This window comes from Tyto alba, unplaced genomic scaffold (assembly GCF_018691265.1).
Source record: "Tyto alba isolate M040663 unplaced genomic scaffold, T.alba_DEE_v4.0 Super-Scaffold_21, whole genome shotgun sequence".
Lineage (NCBI taxonomy): Eukaryota > Metazoa > Chordata > Aves > Strigiformes > Tytonidae > Tyto > Tyto alba.
Window position 1 is genome coordinate 7,990,272 of NW_024881295.1, and position 21,314 is coordinate 8,011,585.

Consider the following 21,314-nt stretch of genomic DNA (forward strand, 5'->3'; position numbering starts at 1 on the left):
TGAAATACCAGAAAGTGTTAGAAAGATATGATCATTCCTCCATGGTACTGCATGGCACGACTGCTCGTCTGCACCTGGGGTGACTCACAGTGCACTTTTTCTCTGCATATAGTAATAAAACAGCCAGCAACAGACAAAACCATCATGCTACATTACACCTTTTCCTCATGGTGCTTCGAGCATTTTATAAGGTAGATTAGCACAACTCTACCTACCTGGTAGAAGAAGAAACCTAGGCAGAAGATTAACTCATTTGTCCTTAGAGAGCTAGTTAGCCACACCAGGACCCAAAGCATTCAACTCCTCTAGGCCATGCTGCTGCTCTTCCTTTCCTTTTTCATCACTGATTAAAGAGGGAAAGCTCCCTACATCAATCAATTTCCCAGGACATTTCCTTCAGGTAGCAGTTACATTTGTTAACACTTCCAGAAAGCAAAAGCAACTCTGCAGTCCTTCATGAAAACCCCAAATGAGACAGCCAGCCACACTAATTAAGCTCGTCTGGTTTAACGCTGTTAATGGACTGACTCCTGTATTTCACTCCATGCCACAGACAAAACCGGATAGTTTGGCATGAGATAAATGGGATAAAGGGAAGGGGGTTGAAAACAGATTTCCAGCTGCCATGAACTCTTAGCAACTGAGAACCTAACCCAAAATCTTTAATCAAAGTGCAAACTTAACTGTATTGACTAAGGAGATAACAAGGACAACACATCAAATTAGCAGAGACCCAAAGTATCTTTTACCTATGTAGAAGTGCACGCCACAGCCTAGAAATGTAGTAAATGACAAGCAAATGGAGGGCATAGTTGGGGATGCTACTGGGAACTTTGGACAAACCCAGTTTCATATCAGTGGGCAGAGGGAATAGGAATAATTAAACTTTGGGAAATGCATCTGTAATTACTACGTCTATCCCTACTTCAACTGGCAACTCAAAAGACTTACTTCTTGAAAGCTTCATTCACAATACAGCGTGCCAGTGCTAAAAGAATAAGTTTAAAACACATGTGACACAAGAATCTTTTTTCCTCCAAAAACTGATGTTGCCATCACTGCATGAAGAATCCAGTCTTCTGTAGAAGACCACTAGTAAATTCTGTATCAGAGCTGCATTTGATTTCATGCCCATTTCCCCCCCACCCCAAGTCTTTCTGCATATTCCCAAAGCACACCTCAAGCACATACACCCACACACACACCTGGCCCTCACATAAAAATAGCCACTGAAGAACAATTCAAGGAATCAACAGCATTCCCACCAATGACACGTTCTGATAATGCGTCTTCCTGCTTCTCCACACGGTCTTTGCTTTATTGGAGAGCCAATCCATACTTTCTCCATATCAAAGGGAAGCACGCAGGCATTTTCAATGTCACTCCAGACTTACTTGGGCTTCCCAAGTGCTCTGTAGACACATACAGGACCAGCTTCAGCATGCCAGGCTTCCCTCCTGTGCCGCTGAAGAACTGGGCCCTAAGACTTCTAACAGTATCAAAGAGTGTAATTCAGTTACTTTTCTCTTGCGGAAGGAAAAATGTAAACAATTTCATCTGGTCTGGTAGCTGAGCAATAGTTTGTTTTTGTTTTTTTTTTTTTAATAAAAAAAAAAAAAAAAAAAAAAAGGCAGCTAATGAAACCTAACCTACAGAAGAGCGCATTTGTGTCAACCCATACAATCTCATCACCTGTACCAGGGCCAGAAACCTGAGGTCGTTGCTTTGCTAGGTCTGCTTAGATCATCATATATCTAGGATCCTTGATGAAGGCAGCAGCTAAAGCTTACATTTCAAAAGTTCTTCCCACAGACTTGTTCATTTAGCAAAAAAAAGATGTAGAAAAACCAAGTGATCATTATTTATTTATTCGAATAAATAGTACAACTGTCACAAACCATGCATAACACTCCTGCTGTGATTCCTAGCAAACAGAGCATTGCATTGTAACTTGCTTACAGTACACATCTCTTGTCACAAAGCTGGAAGTCTCCAGCATTTGACAAGTTCAGAATTTTATCTGCAAGGCTGGTTTTTAGTAGTTAGAAATCCAGAGTAAACACTGTTAAAAACAGTAGAAAAGACTCCTAAAAATACATTAATACTGAAAGCACTGGGGTGTGGGGAAGAGGGGTAAGAAATCCTATAAGGTTTAAACTGATTTTAAAAAATCTGCCACTGTTCGTTTTTCATCGTGAAAAACAGGATGCAGCCAAGGAGTGTCTGGGATTTTTCTGTGGTAATATAGCTCACTGAAACTGAGCATGTCAAGCACATGTACCTAAAAGGCAAGCGGTATGGACTGGAAACGACAGACATTCATTAAGGACTTATAAATGTGGAAGCTTTAATGCTGCAGAGCATTCAGCATTCCAGATGAACTCAAATGGATTCAGATCTACCCCACTGTCACCCAAGGAACATATCTAAAACTCCAGTAACACAAAGTGTTAATGAATAACATTTTTAACACTGATTTATCTTTTTGAGAGGAAAAGTAGTATCATGCATATGTAACAGAAAGGCATGACAAAAGCAGGTGTTTAGAGAAGCTTTACCTACATTGCTCTTTCTGGAAACTGGACTGATTGGGATGAAGCTCTCATTCATAAATACACCCTGCTCACAATCTGGTTAACAGCATCTACAGGAAGAGTGACCTGGCTAGACAGCAAGGAGCCAAGGAATGAAAAATGTATCTTCCCCATGCAACATTTACCAACAGACTTAAACACGTAACAAAACAGGGTATGACACCTGCCCCCAACCTGTTCAGGCATCAAGCCTGAAATCCTGACTGACAGGGATATTAATGTAAGGAATGATAAAAGGGACACATACCCTCAAGTTTGTACAGGAGGGACTCAGGTTTCTGCAGAGTGACCAAAACCACGTAATTGAACACAACAGAAATTCTTCTAAAATTTGGTGGTATGTTCATACCTGCTCACGTGCAATGAAGATGCCAGCTGTATAATCCCATCTCAGGAACAGCCATTCCCCCTCCCAAAGCCAGACTGCTTTTATCAATCTTCTCTTGTTATTTTCTGTTTGCTTTTGACATTAATATTGCTTGTAATTTCAAAAACTAGATGCTCTAGCGGTCTTTCCCAGCAACTCAGAGAATATAAACAGCATTGGCACTTCCACATCACCTGAAGGTAGGTGGGTGGAATGACAGCTCTTTAGCAGACTTGTTTCCCACAAGTAACACTGCATTAAACTAAATGTTTGAGAGACCTTTCAGTTCAATCACCTTCCAGCCTCATGATACCCCTATTTCACAGCACAAAAGTGAGACCAATTTCACTAACTTGCCAGGAGAGCTGACCCACCAGGCCTCAGTGCCTCTGCAAGTCTCCTTTGTAATAACTGCTAGCATGATGATAGAGTCTAATGGCCCCATCAGAAATCCAAATGCAACTGTCCTAGGTTCTGTATAAACAGCGAGAGGTCAGCTCCCTCCTAAAGTACAGGCCAGCAATGATTCCCCACAGAACCTTATAAAGTAGGTGAAATCTGAAATTTTGATGGAAAGAAAGGGCAACTTCCTTCCATCTTTGTTTTGGAGGTGTGAGACGAGGTGACCCAAATGATTCAAATACTAGAACTCAGAACCCAAAAACATGAAACAAAGAAGCCGAAGCCCACTTCTCTCCCTTTGAGATTAAAAATGTTTAAGGAGGGAAGGATTAAAACCCAGTTGTAGAATTATACCATTCAAATAGCACATTTCCTCTTGAACTCGGGTAAATAATGTTTGATGTAAGAAATACATTTTTAGGGAAAGAAGATACCTACACACAACAGGATTCAAGTGAGCCCACGGAGCAGAACAATACTACCTGCTTCCTCTTCGGGGCACTCTGCCTAATGCTTCACACAAAATCATGGCTGTCCATAAAAGAAAAGTTGGTGCTGTGACACATTAAAGTAGTAGTCAAATCTCTCCCCTATGCACTCCAAATAAAAGAATGCTATCATATGCATATTCCACAAATAATTTACAATCCTATTTCCTTCACGCAGCTCTCCTCAGAAACCTACTCAGACGGCTCATGTTCCAGCACAGCCTTCTTGTATGCACTGCTGCACCTAGCACATCACCAGCCAGGAACAGCTCTACAGATGAAACCTGTTAAGTACTATGAGGTAACTAGAGTCTACCAGATAAATTTAGCAATCCTTTTTTAAAAACAGATTCTCACTAAAGTCCGTAACAGCTTAGAAGACTACAGGACTAGGCCAAAGCCCAGCAGAGTACTTCTTGGGATGGCATAGGGCAACTTGAAGAAATTAGTTTGGAGCACAACTGATCACTGAAGAGCTTCCCATCTGAGGGCTAACCATTGGCTTGCACTATGTATACCACATATCTTGCATAACCCAATGCAATCCCTAAGTCCAGGCAAGCTCTTGTTTATACAGGAATTCAGTTTTACTCTTTAGAAAAGAAAATACATAAAGCTGTTTATAAAAGCCTGACCCCCAGAACTGTACAGCTGCCAATAACTCCAACAGGAATGAACTCAGCTACGTGAAATGAAGAGTCAGCCTCTAAACTGCCAAGCTCATTATTCCCTGTGTTTGTTTCAGTAAGGACCAGGGGAAAAATGCATTAATCCAGCCTGTGCCTATTTGACCAGCTCCTGACTGACCTGACTGAAGCTGCGTGCTTAACGGATGACAGTGGCTCTAACAACCAAGCTTCTCCTAGGAAGGAGATGAAATTAAAAAGAGACATCAGAAGATTAGCTGGTCATCCCATTGCAAGACTTATTCTGTGTAAACACTGAATGGAAATAACACTGAGTAGCATGAGGTTAATACAAAAACTGAAGCTTTTGCCATTAGCTTCAGATAGTGCCTGTAATTCCCCTCAGCCCCATCCACCCAACAGAATATACAAAACCTTATTTAACAGAAAAGGCTCGGCTTCTATATAAATTCCAATGCTGATTTTCTATTGCTAACACTTAAGCCTGGAAAATCATCAAATGCCAGTTGCAACCAATGAAAACACAAAAGAAAGTCTACTGTAGAATCAGAGAATCTCCAGCCATGAGGAAGGTCTCATGTTTTCCCTGCTTGTTAAAGTAGTTAGTGGTATATTTCCTTTATCAAAAGAAGATTTGTTGATCATAACAAACAACAGACCCAACAGTATCTTCTGGTAAAAGTGTGAAATATCTACACATAGTGACCTAGAGAATACACATGCATTATTTTTAGTGGGATTGTCATACAAACAGCTACAGACAGACCACATCAACTGTAGAAAGAATACATGAAGTATAGCATAAGGCACAACAGGGGGCGTGCAGAGGGTGTGTTTATTGTAATTTCTGCCTAAGGAGGTTGGAAGGATGAAGACTTCAGCAGCTTCCAGGATCATTCTACGTTCTTGTACTTTGTGAACAGGTTGTATAGAACCCTGAGGGTAGACTTCAGATCCAAGTTGACAACATCTGTGGAAGAAAAGGAGAAATTCTTAGTATGCTTTTTGTTCTCCCTCATTTGTCCTCAAAGGAACAAAAGTCCCAACATCTCTGAGCTGGTGGGATTAGCAATAGAAAACCCCACAGAGTTCTGATCTCCCCAAGTCAAGCTTTTTAAATGCCCCATAGGATGCACTTCAAAGCAACCTTCATGATAATACAGTTACAGCTAACTTCTCTGTGAAACAGAAGAAAGATGATTCTCTTCCTCATCTAAAATTGATTACAGAGAAAGTCTACTTCTGTCTGAGACCTGGAGTAAAGGCTTTGGGAAATAATACCATGGACCTCATTGACCACAGAAAAAGCAAACAAGTAGCCACACACATCACACGAGATACTGAACCTCACACATCCACAATTCTGCAATGATACCGTCCACAAACAAACAGAGTCTGAATTCTCTTGGCAAACTCAAAGCTTTCTATTACCTAATATCCCTTCTTACCATGCCAGGCCAGGGAACAGATCTGGAACAGTTCTCAAAAAAAGCTTTTCTGCTAGCATCTCCCAACCTATTACTATAATAAAATGCCAGGAAATATCACAATGTCATGGTTTAACCCCAGCCAACAACTAAGCACCACACAGCCGTTCACTCATTCCTCGCCCTGCTCAGTGGGATGGTGAAAAGAATTGGGGGGAGGAGGGGGAGAAATATAGAAAAAAAGAGTACACCTCATTGGTTGAGATAAAGACAGTTTAACAGGACAGCAAAGGAAGATAAAAAATAAAATAAATTTTAAAAATAAAATAATAATAATAAAAGAATAAACAAAACAAGTGATGCACAATGCAACTGGTCACCACCCACTGACCACTGCCCAGCACATCCCCAAGCAACAGTAACTGCCCCCTGGTCAACTCCCTCCCCTGTGTATATGCTGAGCACAACATCATATGGTATGGAATATCCCTGTGGTCAGTTGGGGTCAGCTGTCCCGGCTGTGCCCCCTCCCAGCTTCTTGTGCACCCCCAGCCTCTGCTGGCATGGCCCTTTGAGAAGTTGAAAAAACCTTGACTTAGTGTAAGCACTGCTCAGCAACAATATTATTCTCATCCTAAATCCAAAACATATCACTGTACCAGCTACTAGGTAGAAAATTAACTCTATCCCAGCTGAAACCAGGATACACAGACATGGAATCCAGGGACTATGAGGGAAAGCATAGCACAGAGAAGACTGAAGAGGTGGAAAGAATGGTTGGATATAATATGCAAGAAAGGAGGAGGCAGACAGTAAACAATATATATGGAAGCAGAAGTACAGATAATTAAAACATCATTCAAAGAACTAAGAAGACAGTAAACAGTTAACAGACTAAGTACAATTAGTGTGAGGTCCAGGGGAAACACCTACTGCCTGTTTTGAAGAATCATTGCCAGGACCTCTCCACCCTTCCCTCTCACCCCATACTGGATAACACTCTAACCCCTACACTTCATCTGGTATTTTCAGTAACCTCTCAAAATTTTCTTTCTACCCTTTTCCTCTATTATTTTACATATTTATAATTTCATATTTTGCATTTACAAAAGAATCTTCTTCTGCTCCCAAAAAAGGAAAGATCCTAACTGCTGTGAAGTAATACACCCTAAAAAGTGATGTCTTACCTGTATAACTGATATCTGAAACATATCTCCGATTTTTCTAGGTATCGTAAAAAGTTGCTTACTACCATAGCATTTCAGTAAGACAACAGCCAAAATCAGCATTGGTTCCTCTGTACCAAGAGCCAGTTCCCACAGAGATGAATTTAAAATATAAATTTAGCCATAGGAAACAACACTTTGCAACAGCCATGTTCTAAAGCTGGGAAATCGAGGCAAATACCTGGAGAAGAGACAACTACCAGCAGATTTGACCCACTGACACTGGCACTTCTGTTTGCTAAACAATTAAACAAAATAGTGCTGGCACTATAAAAAAGCCAAAAAACCTGTCCCAAACAGTCAGCTCTGCAGTGCTCAGAGATCTGTAGTGTGTATCTGTTCTATTCCTCCCAAATGGTTTTCTTTCCCCCATGCCACCCATTTTTAGCTTCCCACTGAAACCAGAATAGGTCTTCTCCCTGAGCCACTGTAACCTCTGTCTCAGCTGGCACAGCACAAAGTGGTGTGATCAAGTCTTGCAGGGTTCAGTTCCTGCCTCTGGCTGCCATCAGTTCAGACGCAAGAACTGCCTGTGCTGTAAACCAAGATCAAGGTGCCAGCAGAGAAACAGAAGTCTGGAGGGTAGAGCAGAAACATCGCTGGAAGCTAGAAGCAGAGCTAGGAAACCAGGGCACACCCCAAGGAGGGAGCTGCTGGGAGGGAGAGGCAGCGAAGTGCCAGAGCAGGAGCTAAAGGCACCAGAAAGAGCTTGAGGAGGAGCTGGAAGGGGGGCCCAGAGCTGCAGCACTGTGCTGGGCAGGGACTGTCCGTCTGCCCTCGTGGAAGCATTTAGGGCTGACTCCTGCTGATCTCCACCAGCAGCTTGAGCCAGGTACCTGCTGCTGATCACCACTGGTGATTACCCTGAGATACGAGAAGTATGGCAGGCCCCATCACTAAACGAAAGAATGGATCCAGCTCTTCTATTTGGCAGTGTAATGACATGCAAATTTAGAGTCAGAAGAAACTACTGTGGTTGCACAGTCTGATCTCATGTACAACACAGTCATTAGAGAACTTTACCTTGGAATTCTTGTATTAAGCTTACGAACCAACCTGTGGCTCAATTAAAATATAAGCTTAACATCGCATGGGTTTGGTTTTTTTTTTTAAATCTTCCAGTGGTAGAAATTCCAACTCCATCCCTTGACAATTCAGACCAATGGTTAATTACCTTCACTGTTGCAAAAGTTATACTGTAATTCTAGTTTGACATTTTCCTAACCTTCAGACCTTGTTATGCCTTTGTTTGCTGCATTAAGGAGTATGGCAGTGTGAGATGCATCCTCCCTGTGTGGGCGATTACAGTGTTCCTTATTGATCAGTGTCTAACAGGCATTCCCAGGAATAAGAATATTCTCAGCCTCCCATTTCTTATTTTAAGATGAAGCATGCACAGGCATAACATTACCAACAACGACTAATAAAAAGTTAACTGGAAGGGGACATAAATCATAAGAATAGTTTAAAATATTCCATTAATTTAAAACTTTCACACTCCATAATAACCCTGTTAGAGGCTAATAAATTAATCCACTACAACATACTTTTGCTGCAGTAACTCAGCATCAAGTTCTGGTGCTGGCTCAATCTACTGAATTGGGCTGAAAGAACAGAGAAAAGGAGCTGCCCTGTATGCTCCTATTTTTGTTTATCATCTGCACAAAGACACACTGAAATATTAAACAAGACCTCTTTCTTGCGAGTGCTGCAGAAAGCATAGGCTAGCAAAATAAAAATAGTGATGTTCTGCTCTAGACAATGTTTTATGTGAAAAACCTATAACTAATCCAAGAGGCATTTACTACCCAATTCAGGCTAAAGTACATGGATTCACTGCACAGGTTTTCTAACCTATTTAGGAACAAACAGTATGGCATTAACAGAATATACTATATACAAAACTTTTTGCAGAGCATCGGAGTCGATGACAAAATAAATTCTTCTTCTAAGAAACATGTATTACATGACTGTACCAACTGTCAAGATCCTACAGAGGATTTGATGAAACTATGGTGACAAGCAAAGCCTGAGATGTTACTGTCCTCTCCGCAGGGGCAGCTTTTCAAGAGCTACAGTCAGTTTTACAGACAATTCCAGCCACACAGACAGCACATGAGCACACTCACTCCAACAGCTGTGAACTACTGCTGCCAGGAATGGGTACACACACAGAAAAGGAAGGAGTGCACGCAAGAGACCATACATCCTGCAGCAGCAAAAAGGAATGCTGTGAGCTAATATGGCTCTCTAATTTCTATTAATAATTAAATTTTCAATCAATAAAACACTTAAACACATTTTGCTGCTTACTGAATCTATACATCTTGTCCAGAGCAAACAGAAGATCTGCTATAGTTTTCTACCACTCATGATAGGGTAAGGATATAAGATAGCCTTATGGGAAGGTAATCTCCTCTGTCAGATCAACTGATGAAAACAAAACATAAGGACAAGCTTCTGATTAAAGAGGTCTTCTACGTTTTTAACAGTTCTCTCTTGAAACAGGCTGATCTAGCATACCTGATCTCCTACTGCAATCTCTAACCCTCCCACTCAAAAAACTGCCATTCCTGACTGTGCATTTGTGTTTCTCCAGTTTCCTTGTCCTCCTCATTTACCCACTGACTCAGTTCTGACACTCAAAACACTCCTTTACTTTTCCAAGTGTCTTGTTTCAGGAGCACTTTTCATCCTCAAATTTAAAAGAATAGCACTGACAGGATACATATGTATTTAATACTGTCTTTTGCATTTTTTCCCCACTATAACCAGCTCCACTATTCATTAATCTATTTACTATCACCACTTTGTCTCATTTTAAGTCAGATTCAACATTTCTTGGGGGATCTTCAATTTTCTTTGTTCTGTGGAAGCCTCTAATGCCTACGTAGTTTGTAACAACAGGAATTAAAGTTGCTCATTTAGCAGTCATAAAGTTTTAATTCCATTTTTTATCCCTAGTGCAAGCCACAAGGCAGACCTCATCATTAATTCATTTCAAGGTTCTGAGACTTTAAAGGAAAAAACTCAGTCTTTACACTTTCCAGTTCTGACTCCCAAGTCCACATAAATCAAGAGAGTTTGCTACTGGTTCTCCTAAAAAACCAAAAACCTTTCAATTATCTCTCACTGAAATCTGATCACAAGAGTCCAAACTAGCACTAACTGTAAGAATTATGAGAATTAGACCATGAAAAGCTTCCTGCTTGGATTGTTGCTGAGAATACTAGCTGAATTTATAATATAGCACTGAACTACTTTTGGATCATTCACTGAAGCTAAATTCATAAACCTCAGTGAATCTATTCCCCACAATAAAAACACGGGTAAGGATATACCCCAGACACAGAAAATGAATCCTCTGGAAAACTGTCAAGGGGCACATTTACAGCTCCACTTTGTGGTACTATTGGTACTGTCTTCGAATGGAGTTGCACTTGAAATGCATCTGCTATTATGTCTTTATATACAGTTTAATGCCACATGGCATGTCCATACCTTCAGGGCGAGCTTTTGGTTTCTTCAGTCCTCCATCTTGCATCAGTTCAAAAGCAAAGGAAACATTATGGACCTGAAAGAAGTGTTTAGAATCTCAAAGTTATATAGGCATTAAAAACCTTTAATCAGTTTTTTAAAATGCTTTATTCTCTCTATACTTGACAAAGAGAACGATAATTCCATTTAAATCAATATTAGACACTTACATGTTTAAGCATGGCAGCAAGTACATATGAGAGACTAAGAAACGAAAGCCTGTGCAGGGCAAATATTAACTTTTTGATACAAAGTAATTTAAGATTTCAAAATTTTTAGTGTAAAAATGTGACCGTGTACCCCATGAACCAGGAAACTCCATTAAACCTCGATTTCAGTCTCTATAGAAGAGGTCAGAGAGCTCCCAGTAACTACAACAGAGCTGCATTTTGTTGTGTTCTTCCTGCCTGTACCCAAGATCAACATTTCCAACTACAAGGCAAGAGATCACTCACTATCCAGGCAACAAGGAATGTAACAGAAGTGACATAACTGAACAGAGATGAGAAAATATATATGGGTGTGTAAGAAAGAATAAATAATGACACCAAATGGCATTCTTTTCAAACAAAATTAGCCTTTTCTTCATTATTATCAGCTGAATATCAAGCAACATCAACGTCACATCATCAAGGAGCCAGACTGCTCATTGCATGACCTTGAGCTAATCCCTGAGTCTCGTGGTGCTCTGGCTTCCTCTACTTGAAAACAGAGATAAAAGTTAAATTAAGTTTCTCTAATGAAGCAAATGCTTCAAAAAAATGCTTGGTGGTGGCAGTTCCTAGACAGATTGTGCAGTGAACTTGCAATACAAGCAAGGCACAACTGTACAGAAAGAGCTCCCTGAACAAGCCACCAAGGATCATAAGTGAATATAGAGGAAAGAATATGGACACAAAGCAAAAATGCAAGGAAGTGGGTGTCTTCCTTTAATTTATCCTTTGAGGAGCAAACATTGTGGCTCAAAGATATCTGCACAGCAGCTTTCTTGTCCACATTTACTGAAATTTAAGCAACGTAATTTGGTTTATGAATTCTGTGCATTTTTGTTACTGCAAATGACAGTTCTGGAGATACATAGCAAGGGGGAGAGATTTAATTAATGATACTCATCTCAAAAACCAGGGAGTAAGGCATACAAAGCTCCCCTATAACAAGGAAGAAAGGCCCCTTTCACTGCCACTTATTGCTCAGGATTTTATTAATCTCTTTTTACCAGATACAGTTCCTCCTCATTCATTGTGAGAAAACCAATCACTTTCAAGTTGAGAAGGTATTTTCCTTTCCCAAAAACACAGAATCTACCTCTCTTTCTTTGATTTACCAATCCCCTTTCCTCAAGGCAGTCTCCACATAAACCCGCAACATTACTTCAGGAATACTGGATAATCTGTATGAATTTAAACCATTAGCAACAAAATCATAACTGAACAGGTGCTGGCTACAACTCACAAAAGTGAAAATACAAGATAATATAATAAAAAAGCAAGAGAAAGCTATAATGGAGAGATTGTATAAGATGCAATAGATGTCCATTTTTCCCAGTGCTCAATTAAGTTCCTGTGCAATATAGAACATTCAGAATGAACTAATCCCCATCCTATCCACAAACATAACAACTAAAGAAGCCCCCCTTACCAGAGCCTGATTTCCCACCTTCAGGAAGCCCCTTTAAGCTCCCAAATTGCAACTAGTCACCTCCTGAGGGAGTCAACAAACCCTATATAACCTATAGAATCAGCAGGCTCAGCATGTTTATTTGGGTCTGTAACTGCACTCATTTGGCGCAGCTCAATTTCCTCTTGCAATGCTGATATGATCCACCCAGGAAAAGCTGGGTTATTCTACTGACGATGAAGTCCCACCCCTCAGAGAGCATGTCCCTTTGCTGAGGGGTGCTTGACAGCAACAATCGGTACTGAAGTCGTTACGAAATCCCCAGCATTTTAAACAGCCCTCGCCTTACAAAGCATTCGATCATTCAACTTCTTCCAATGTTTCCACTCCTGACCTAGCCATCTCCTGCTCCAGCTCAGCCAACACAATACTTCCATCCTCGCCACTGCAGAACCTGGCAGAATAAAAAGCAGGGGGCAGATGTTACTCCAGCACAACCAGGCTCAGAGTATTCTGATACCAGGCACCTAAATACATAGATGTGAGTGCACATCCAGGAACAACTGCAGAAAGAGGAAAACTTTTGGTTATGACAAGAGAATAAGTGTTAAGCACTCTTCTCATCACTAATACTAGAAAGGACACAGGCCAATGGAGCAAGTGTGGGGCTAAGAGTAAGACGCTTATTTCATCTCCTTCCATCTCTAATACCCTGACTATGAGTAAGACAACCTAAGACTGAAAAGAATCCACTCTTCTCCCTCAAAGCTCGTTTTGTCTGACACTCTTAGGCAGCAAGTCATTCACTCCTTATCAAAGAGAATGAAATATCCAAAGAGGACAAGCTAGCACATTCTCTGAAAAGTTAAACTCAGCAACGTTGGCAATGATCCTGCCAGGAACTGGACACAGAATCAGATATCTGTACTCACAAATTGACTTCAGACAGGCAATTTTTTGCATGCTCCTTCCCTGGCAGGATCAGGGCATCCATCTTGGCTTTAGATCAGCTCCAAACCCTGTAAACACTCAACATACAGTTTCTAACCCCATATCAACCAAAGATCTTGGCCCAACCACCTCTTCTACTACAGTATCTCATTTACATATCAAGTAATGATATTTACTCACTTGATTTGTTAGAACATTAAATACTAGTGGGTATTAGGCAACTGATACTAACGAGATTAGGGAGCAGTTTTTACGAATGACATTCTGTGACCTTGGGAAGAACCTCTATCTCCATGTCAATCCCAGTGTATAGTATGCAGCTAAAGCAGAGCTCCCTGTCTCTCGCCTTTTGTCTTTCTTGCCTATTTACATAATACATACTAGAAAAGGCCAGGCATCAGCTCTGCTGTCCAGCACAATAAGGCATCCCTGAACACAAAACCACTCCAGGCAGCACTACAATTTAGTAAATCACTCTGATTATGCAAAGTAGTATGCAGTACAAAGCACTAATTTTCTGAGTTATTCATTCCAGATATTCATAAGCTTTATGTGACGTTTGATACTAATAAGAGAATACCTTTTTTCCTTACCTATGGGGAATTTACTCATTAACTTCACAAGTAACTTTTAGTGGTATTAACTATCATGTGTCACAGTCAGTGTATCTTTGCTACAGCTCCTGAAGAGAAGGTTCAGATTTACTGGACACGAAGAAAAAGGACACAATGACTGGAAAACATCACAGGGCAACAAAACAGAAAGAATGTAACCTGGAGTTTCTACCCACCTTTTGATCAAAACTCTCAGGTGTTAAGTAGAAGTTGTGAAGTGGAACAAAATAGTCTTCGAGGAGACCCATGAGCAAAACCAAGTAAACACCATCTGCAAACTAAATGGAAATACTGGTGACATTTCTATGTGAAAGCATCTGCTTTCAGATAAGCATCCATAAACAAGCAGAACAAAGAATGCCTGGCCCAAATTATATACTTTGATATCTATCACTGTTGTTTGTTAGCACAGGAGTGTGAGATGGTTCAGGAGTCACAGATTGCTCCTTTCAGGCATAGCAAGGAATTGACAGCAATTGTAATGAGCATTTAGGGGTTTGTTTCATCTGCCCCCTGGATTCACCTATACCCTTGCAATCAGCAGTGCAGCTGAGCAAGGTAAATCAAGTCTCTTCTTAAGAGCCTGTTGATATAGATGCTTTCCTGCCAGTTCTCTAAAGAAAAGAAAAAAACCACAGGATACAAGGCTTTCTCCCTACATCTGGTAGCATTATTTCCCCTACTCTCATTTCCTGAGCAAAATGAGGAAGCCCAGCAGCTATTGCTATAGCATTAACCCATGCGAGATTATGTGCAAACAACTATTTAAATTACTTACCTACAGTAAATAGCTCTAAGCAGAAGAAATAAAAGCAATTCACCTGGGAGTTATCTACAATTTATACTCCTAAATTGTGCAGAGTATCTGGTCTGAATAGGCAGGGACTGAAAACAAGATCTTCTTTATATCCAGCCAGTTACCTATTTACTAGAGTACTGAATGCTTTGGAGTAAAGTTAGAGTATGTACGTCCGTTCTTGCTTTTCCTCACATTCATTTTATTTGCTTGAGGAATCTTGCCAACGTCACTACAGTATTTAACAAAGCTTTTTTGATTAAAAAAAAAAAAAAACAAAACCAAAAAACCCACAACTTCCCGGGAAACGTGTTTGCACATTATATACTCCCACTTCTACTACTACAGTACCTGGTCATTCCAATCACAATCCCTCTTAGATTGTGTGCATTGGACATTCAAATCTTTGCCCCTAATCAGAACCTGAAATTAAGTCCCCCCCCGTCACAGGTAAAAAATTGAACTTCACAAAAGAATTTTTTTTTCCAAGTCAAACTATACCATTTACAGCTTCTATTAAATAATATACTAAATAAATTTCAGCAATACTATTCAGTATTCCTACCACAACTACTTACTGGCTAAGAGGGGTAATGTTATGTATTTCTAACAGATTTCTCACTTGTGATCTTGATATCCTCTAACCTTTTTAAAAATAAATTCTGATGTACTTCCAAGACACTAAGCAACAATTTCTTGTGACAGATCAGATCAGTTACCCATTTATTTCAGCAAAGCTATAAAATAGCAGTGAATGACTGGCATTAAATTAAGCCAGGCTCAAATCAATTACCCATACTCCTGGTATAATTCTCTAGATGCCATGCTTTTTTTTTTTTTTTTTTTTTTTTCCCAGGACAGTAAGATAACCATCTCTTCACAGCTCAGTGAATTCTGGAAATAATATCTGCTTCTGCTTAGCCAAGCCCATGCCTGAAAAGTGCTTAATTTTATCTGTAAAGTGAGAACTACACTGAAATTTACACTAAGATTTCCAAGCATATTTGGTACCCAGCTCTGCACTAGAGACAGAGAACTCCTCAGAGCAGCCAGGTGGTGGCTGACAGTTTGTTTAAAGCTGGCGGGGGTGACTAACCTGGATACCACTGGCAGCCAAGCCGTTGCAGTACAGGAGCTCCGAGTTGTTAATCCACACTGCTGAGAAGCAAGCACAGTGCATGCGCTCCCGAGACAGCAGGGTAAAGGGGAGGGTATGAAAGCCTTTGCTGCAACAGCAAAACTGTTTCCAATCCCACTTTGATGTGATCAAAGATAGCACCGGTATCTCTATGATGAACTACACACTGCAGTCCACACTCCTCCCAAGAGCCCCAGGCAGCTATGAGGAACTTACATCAGTTCATCATGAACCTTCACAGCTAGGAAAGACACAACCCACCATCCACCCATAACTACAGCAACTGCTCTGCAGCACTTCACTTTGGCCTCGAGAGACAAGATGCCCTGAAATCCAGCCATGTTCTACAGTCATTAATATGGCCCTACTAAATTTCCAAGAATTTCACCTTAGAATGCAAATCAACAGCAATATGAAGTATTTGTAAACACGAGCAAAGGAAGCAAGCATCAGTGAACGTCATTGCTACCTAAAAGACAGAGCCCTGATCCCATAAATTATCACGGCCAAAAGTAGAGATCCATAACAAGGTTTTATGGAGAGAGGGCCCAAATTTGCAATTTACACAGCTAGACTACACACAAAAAGACAAAGTCTCCTACCTGGGTTTCTAACTCCGTTACTTCCAAATTCAGTTTATTCAAGTGTTTGTTCACAAAGGTGATCAGAGACTATAAAAGAAAACACCAGAACCAGTGGTGTTAGATATTACAGTCAGTGCCTATGTGAAAAGGCTAACATAATCTTTTAAAACATTTTTTTTAAGCTTAATAAACATGCATGTGTGCTACTTGCTTTTGCATCAGTAAGTACATAAAACCAAAAACAACTGTCATAGTCATTTTTGTTGCACCATATGCCAGAAGTCACCAGATGGTGCTATTACATACAGCTTACCAGTTACTTTTCCTAGCACATAAAGCATACTTCAGTGTCGCAGGGAAAAGCTGCGATGACATTAGTTCTTTTGTTAGTTCTTTGTGAAGATGAAGCAAGCAGTAGGTGCATTTACTGTCCACACTAATCTCTTCAGGTTCTTGGAGAACACCCACTGCCTGGGAGCAAGGCATCAGCCGCACTGAGCTAAGACTCTCAAGAGAAGATGCTAACAATACACTGTTCTGCACACACCTCTGTTCCAGGAGTGGTAAGTGCGTATCAATTAGCAAATTGCACTCAGGATGTAACCCAAATCTGGCATTTCTATTCCTGCAGGAAGCAGATGTGCAGGATCTTGCTACTGTCATTCAGATACGTGCTAATGTATTGAAGCACAGAGCTCTGCTGGCCTGCTTACACCACTTCCAAAAGGGACGCAGACTTGGATGTTAGTACTTTTATTGTATGGATAGAGTTAACTTAATTCTCTATCAACTTTAAAAACACTCTTCTAGAAGATGTTTTGGATTGGAAAGATAAAATTTTCCAGAGACTTCAAAGCATATTTCAAATGTATACATCCTCTGTTTCATAAGAAGCAAAGGGACAAATTACAACACTGATCTTTGCATATTACTGTTCTAATAAACAGCTTAACAGCCATGTTGGAACTAGCTGACGGACCACCATGGACTCTCTTCCTTATGTGTTCTCTAAAACTAACAAGAGCTGGCAGAGATCAACAGCTACTTTACCCCTCTGCTCTCCCTAGCACAAAGAGCCATGTCAAGAATATGTCTGGACAAGTGGGCTTTGCGATGATGCTCAGCCTTGAAGGAGAGACCAGAGGACCATATGAATTAGTGTTCAGTAGAAGAGCCCTGAGACAAAAGCAACTCTTCTGTAAAAGTTTGATATTAGCAAACTTATTTATGCGTCAATCACATTTCAGGGTACTGTGGACAATATCCTCCAGTTGTGGAAGATCTTCGTTAGTACAAGAATGAGCTGAAAACCAAACAGCTTCTTGGGGAGACCGAGGCTGAAGATACATGCATGACTGGCTGCTGCTGAGCCCAGCGAAGGGGCCACCACCACCAGCTGCTCGTTAGCCCACACAGAGCCCAGCCCCTCTTCGCTGGAGACAGCACCTGGGACGTGAAAGTGTGTAGGACTGTCCAGTCAGAATGATCCGTGCTGCTGCAAATACTTTGCAGAGCAGCTTTTTCTAACCTGCATCTCTTTGAATCTGGCAGGAGACCTAGAACAGCCTTGGCCAATAACCAGAGTGATGAGACCAGCCAGACCGAAGCCAGTGAAACTAGGTATCACCTGGCTTTGAAACAGTGATACTGGAGGATAAACCCCCTTTTCACTAATACAGAATCCTCTTCTGATATTTTCCAGATCTTTCTGGATATCTTTCCGAAAGTGTAAGAAAAAAAGCAACGTAGAAAATAAAACCTGCATTTTATTTTTTACCTTTTTGACTACGCTGAGTTTGTCTGGTGCATGATCAAAAAGTGTATCAAAGGCATCACGCTCTGGTTTTAGGGGAAAAACAAAAACAAAACAAACAAAACAATCAATACACCTTCAACAGCCAAGTATGGGAAGCAGGTTATGTGTCACAATCTTAAAGGTCTTTTCTCAGAAAGCCACGTAGGAGAGACTCAAGCTAAAGTTGTGTATTTTGGTGTCTAATTAAACACCAGAAGGAACTCCCCTGGAAATTTTAGAGGTAACTGACAATAAACATATCATTCACTGATTTCCCTTTTCTGTCATTCATAACTGGCACACAAAATACAAAGTTGGTAGAAAAATTAAACACAAATTCTAACTATGCCCCAATCCTAACTTAAACAATGAGCCCCTGAAGCAGTACATGGTTTTGGTGCACTACAGCTACAGTGACAGCTATGGCTGCATCCACCACTTGATGTCAAAATCCGATATTCATTTAGTTAATTTAAAATTACTGGTAGTACTCCTGACTTCAGTAAAGCCTGAAACTAAACACGAGTGAAATCTGATTCAGCAGTGTATGAAGAGCAAAGCTTACATACAGTATGAAGTTTAAAATTATGTTTAGAGCTTCAAAGCATTGTATAACAATACCTACTCCAATCTAAAATCTACTAAATCGACTATATTAGTGCAACATTTCACACTGTGGCCGCTTTGGGCTGACCAAAATTTTCCAAACACTGAGTTTTTTGGATGGCAACTGTCATCATCATCTAAAACAAGACAAAAACCAGAAACCTAATCAATTTGAGTTGTATTAAAAAAAAAAAAAAAAAAAAAAAGGGCATAAAAAATGCTGGAAAAATACGTGGGTTTCAAGCTGTTAAAATTTGCAACATAGTTTTTAACAGTTTTTCCAAGTTCAAATTCTTTTTTATATAGAACACATTTTAATAGCTTTCTATTGTTAAATAAACAAACATTATTATCCAAATTCCTTTGGTATCTGAAGATAGGTTATTTAGCTCCTATAGCCCCTTGATATTACTTATTTTCCAAGTACCTTATCAATTATTAATGTAGATATTCTGCAAGAGGTGAAATGGCAGTGTTTGCACTGGGGAACAGAGAAACTAAATGACTTGTTCATCATCAACACAGAGTCCTTTACAGGAGTCCACATCTCTTTGGTATGAAGTAGTGACTTAATGCTACTAACAAAACTAAATGCAAATAGAGAAACCTCTCGGCAACACCAAAAAAACTGGGTTTTGTTTAGAAGACCAGATCTAAGGTTGGTAAAGTCTAAACTCTAAAATCTAGCAAACAAGGAGGAGATAGAATACTCCATGAAAGGAATTAGAGAGGGCTGACTGGTTGCTGAAAGTGGACAGATAAACAGAGCTTTCTCAGACTTCATACCATACACCTTTGCTTCAGTAATTTTCATATGTCATTTGTATATAAATTAAATGGTCACGTTATAAAGAAGGTGTAACTGTTATTGCTGGAGGTTGCAAAGATTTTTACTGGAAAGCCACTAACAACAGTACTAGGAAATATTGCCCTGTGCAGCATTTTCATTATTCATTACTTACAAATGAATACAAATCAACAGAGACCAGTCTAAAGAACATAAGCAGTATACTGGATGATCTGGTTCTACCCATTATGCTCCACATCTGTGTGAAGTAATAAAACCTGTCCCCACAATACATTCCAACCCCACAGAATTGCTCAATCCATTGTCTTAGTCTGCTGAAGGAAAACAGACAAGATTTCTGTGCCTGACATAAATAAAAAAAAAAATTTCAGTCAACTTTGTTACTTACCAAATCTTCCCATCATCATCCTGCAAGTCAGAGCATTGAAAAATACTGGGTTAGTTCATGAATAATCACTTTGAAAAGACAAGACCATGGGCTTAACGGGCCTTTTCCTGCAAGATGCCGAGGGCTAACACCTCCTACTAAGTCAGGAGGGCTGAGCATATCGCAGACCAGACCCAACGTGCTGCAGGAATGTCCCTAGCAGACCACCAGTGATGTCAGGAAGATACATTTGAAATTAATGGAAACACGTAATTATGTCTTATACATAATTATGATTTCTTATGCATGACTGTTTATGATGAAGAGTGAATGAACAAATGTATTTCTGTGCACAGTTTCCACACATACAGTCATCAGACACTACACCACACAGTTCAGAAGGAGCAAAGCTATCTCAGTTTAATCTGTCTTCTCTGAAGAAAGAAAACATACATCATATCTGGATCTTATGTAAATAAAACTGTCACATATGAATTATATACACAGCCAGTGACATCACCAGACATACGCAGATATTTATCAGCTGAGAATCAGGCCCTGATTTGCACAGAGGAATCTGAAAGTATTCAATGAATGTTGGATTCTGCTGATCATTGCATTTTCCATAGCTATACTTATATCTGGGTATGCAACACATTAAACAGTAAACCTCTTTATATTGTGTAATATGAAATAACTTAATAATACATGTATAAACACACATGCAAATCTGTAAATATCTTTCTTGCTAAAAAATGTCTAAATCCCACTCCTCAGATTACAGTTTACAAACCCCATCTGAAGGAGAGGACAAACTAACTACATTGTTCAAAAGCATAGGAGTGAGGGGATGAATTTTGGCCCACAAACCTAGGGCAGAGCTCTGATCCTACAAAAAGGCTATGAGATCTTTAACATCCACATAGAGATGTTATGATCTCATTTTTGAGTGTTTCCATCTGAAAGATCTTCCCCACTGAGCTAGCCACATGGTACTTCATTTATCTTCAAAGCCATGGAAAGCTGAGCCAACTCTACAGGGAGCCAATACACTGATAAACTGAAGGAGGGCTCATGTAAGCCCCTCTTAAAAGAGTTGCCTTCAGGTCATGGAAAGGAAAATCTCAGCTTTTATTTGCAGCCAAAGTACATGTCTAGCCACCTTCTTATAACAAGGACTGTAAAAAACATAGAGCAAAGAAATCCGTTGCAAAAACTGGAGCTGGAAGAGGTTTATTTATTTAATTTATTTTTGCTGAGCTCTACTCTTGAGGTACTATTGAAAACAGAGATCATCTCTTCTTACAATTTTAACAGGGTATCAACTTCAGTTTTTAGAGGTATTTCAAA

The 21,314-nt window shown here is 40.0% G+C and overlaps 1 protein-coding gene across 3 annotated transcripts in view; it reads right to left on the minus strand.

Annotated features, from left to right (window-relative positions):
* Window positions 1-1,852: 1,852 nt before the first annotated feature.
* Window positions 1,853-21,314, minus strand: part of PARVB (parvin beta) — a 64,154-nt gene continuing 44,692 nt past the window's right edge. For all 3 annotated transcript variants that reach the window (XM_042795502.1, XM_032986426.2, XM_042795503.1), the window contains 6 exons: window positions 19,986-20,005; window positions 18,166-18,227; window positions 16,407-16,475; window positions 14,047-14,148; window positions 10,653-10,725; window positions 1,853-5,468 (listed from right to left, as the gene is read on the minus strand). In XM_042795502.1, the coding sequence (XP_042651436.1) occupies window positions 5,392-5,468; window positions 10,653-10,725; window positions 14,047-14,148; window positions 16,407-16,475; window positions 18,166-18,227; window positions 19,986-20,005 (403 nt within the window). In that variant the 3' untranslated portion in view covers window positions 1,853-5,391. The remainder of the gene's footprint in view (window positions 5,469-10,652; window positions 10,726-14,046; window positions 14,149-16,406; window positions 16,476-18,165; window positions 18,228-19,985; window positions 20,006-21,314) is intronic.